General features: G+C 39.2%; 1 protein-coding gene across 1 annotated transcript; it reads right to left on the bottom strand.

The window, feature by feature from the left end:
• Positions 1 to 1683: 1683 nt before the first annotated feature.
• LOC149217713 (uncharacterized) lies at positions 1684 to 2274 on the bottom strand. Its single transcript, XM_089390331.1, has one exon. The coding sequence runs from the start codon at positions 2272 to 2274 to the stop codon at positions 1684 to 1686; it is 591 nt and encodes a 196-aa protein (XP_089246457.1).
• Positions 2275 to 2502: the final 228 nt, after the last annotated feature.

The raw sequence follows: 2502 nt of genomic DNA, 5'->3' as shown, positions 1-2502 counted from the left end.
GAGCCCCACCTTATTTTTCATGCCTCACTTCCCATCTGGTTTAGTTAAAAATGTGTTGTTAGCAAACTGGACACCTTAGAACTTGCTACAATGTATGCACGTTACACACTGAATGTTTGTGCAGGCTCGTGCTCCCTTGTTTGGATAGTTGTCACGAATGTGTCAAATGGTCAACGAAGCATCATGACTGTTGTCGATTCGGTGATGTAGATTCAGTAATGTAGTAAGCCGGAAATACTTATAAGGTAATAGACATATAAAGTTGTATGATAATATATATATATATATATATATATATATATATATATATAGATATATATATTAAAAACAAAAAACAAAAAACAAAAACAAAAAAAAAATTATATATTAAAAAAATTATTATTAAAAAAAAAATCCAAGGGAATATTATTGATGAGCTACATGACGAAACGATGCCCAGATTATAGACATCGGGACAACAGACACTAAGCGAAGAAAATCGACAGCATTAAATTTTTTAGGACAAAGCTTCTGAAGGAAAGGGCTATTTTATGAATATAATTCATAACAAGTGACATAAATAAAATTAATGTAAATATTAAATAATCAAATATTAGTTATGTTAAATAGTCATTAAGTTAAGTGAAAAGTCACGAAAGGACACCTGCTTAGGTATATATAGGCGAGTCCTCATTGTAAACATTCATCACTTATATATTTTTTATATATTAATAAATCATTATTACAAATACCTCTTGTGTATTTTTACATTCAAGTCTTCAAGCTATCAATTTTTATGCTTCATCACCATTAAGAAGTATTTCTTGTAGTAAGTTTCTCAAACCTTCCACATTTGCTTTTAAACCATCCATCTTAGCTTCCATGTCTACTTTTAATCCATCCTTCAAAAATTCCATGTTTTCTTTTAATCCACCCTCCAAACCTTCCATGTCTTCTTTTAAACCATTCTTCAAACCATCCATATTAGCTTCCATTTCATTTTTGTTTATTTTTTTTTTCGACAGTAACGGTTAATTTTATTTAGGGCGGCAAACAAGCTGTCACGTGCTCTTACAATGCTGCGGAGTCAGAGACAGAGTTCTGAGGAAAGCTGATTGGGTTTGGATTTGTTCGCCCCTAATCCAAAAATTTACCAGTCCGCCCGATGTTCTGAATCCGAGATTTGAGCTTCGTCGACTTTGACCTGAGTTCTCTCAGTGCTAGCTGTTGGACAAGGTGGAACATCGCACAGTGCCAGAGGACTTCCTTGGCGGATCCTGATCTTGTTGTTCATAAGAGCATCGATGCTATTGATTGGTGGAGAAACCTGATTGTCCACGTTTGCTTTGGAGAGATTGCTTCTGCAGCGGGGAGCTCCATCGCAATTTTTGCGTTGCACAGAGGATGCTGCTTTTCGGAAATGAGAAGCTCTGGTTATGTTGATCACGGCCTTCAGGTTTGATAGTAAAGTGAAGATCAAAACTGGAACTGAGTTGCCCCCTTGGGGATCCTTTGTGGGCTCGTGAAAAGTAGGTACTCGACAGGAAACAGAGACCATTGAAAGGAAAACTGAGATCAGGCCTGAGACCACCGTTTTACTTAGATTGAAGATACTTTGAGATGAGGTCCCGTAGAGCAGAGTAATGAGGAGAAAAGAGATAGCCCTTAGATCAAATAGGGTAGGAGGTCCGGTCAGCAGATACATTAAGGAATGGAGCATGAAGATTCAATCGAGTTGACCACCAGGGATCTCCGAGTACAGAGGGAGCCAAGATTGGCCTCCATATCAGCTTGAGAATTGAGACTCCTTAAAATATGAAAGAAGGAAATTTTATTGAACTTGGGCAGTAATAGCCGGATTTTACTGATAATAGTGGCTAAATGAACCTGATGGGAGGTCTTAGGGTAGAGCAATGCCTGGATGATAAGTCTAGAATCTCCAAAGACAGAGAGAGAAAGGATATTTCTGTTAATCGCCAGGGTCAGCCCCTGCCATAGTGCAAGAGCCTCCGCTCTGTTGTTGATTTCGATTCCCAGACCCCAATGGAACCGCAATTCCGGAAAACCTCCAGGACTCAGTAGAACTCCACCACTGCCAGCAACCCTAGGGTTTCCTTTGGAGGCCCCGTCGAAGAATAAACAATGATCATCCAGGGCCGATCTCCACTTAATGAACTCCAGTTCTTCCAACCTAATCTCCCAGTTGGCATGGGCAAATGCGGGAGGAATGGGCCTTTCCTTCAGATTTGGAACCAGGTCTTTGAGCCATTGCTCCTCCTCTTTGACCAGACTCATTTCATTCCTTGAGGAAGTATTGCCTTCCAAAGCCTCGCCCAGCAAAGCTTTTATTTTAGAAATAACTCTTATAGAAGTGCAGCTTTCTTCTCAAAAAATTCTATTGTTCCTTTCCAACCACAGTTTCCAGCAGATAAATTTAGGGAGCCACATCCAACTTGTTTTAAGAAGACTTTTTTTTTTAAGGCAGAAGGGAGATAAGCTGGCCCAAGTTCGGAACAGAGAAGG

This window comes from Pinus tabuliformis, chromosome 1_1 (assembly GCF_031772625.1).
Source record: "Pinus tabuliformis cultivar Carrire ecotype Pingquan chromosome 1_1, CPIR1, whole genome shotgun sequence".
In the NCBI taxonomy this organism is placed as follows: Eukaryota; Viridiplantae; Streptophyta; class Pinopsida; order Pinales; family Pinaceae; genus Pinus; species Pinus tabuliformis.
Note: the sequence above shows the minus strand (reverse complement) of the source record. Positions and strands in the feature narration are given on the sequence as shown.

Excerpts from the sequence above, each read along its gene's own strand:
- LOC149217713 (XM_089390331.1), bottom strand. The coding sequence starts at position 2,274 with ATGAGTCTGGTCAAAGAGGAGGAGCAATGGCTCAAAGACCTGGTTCCA.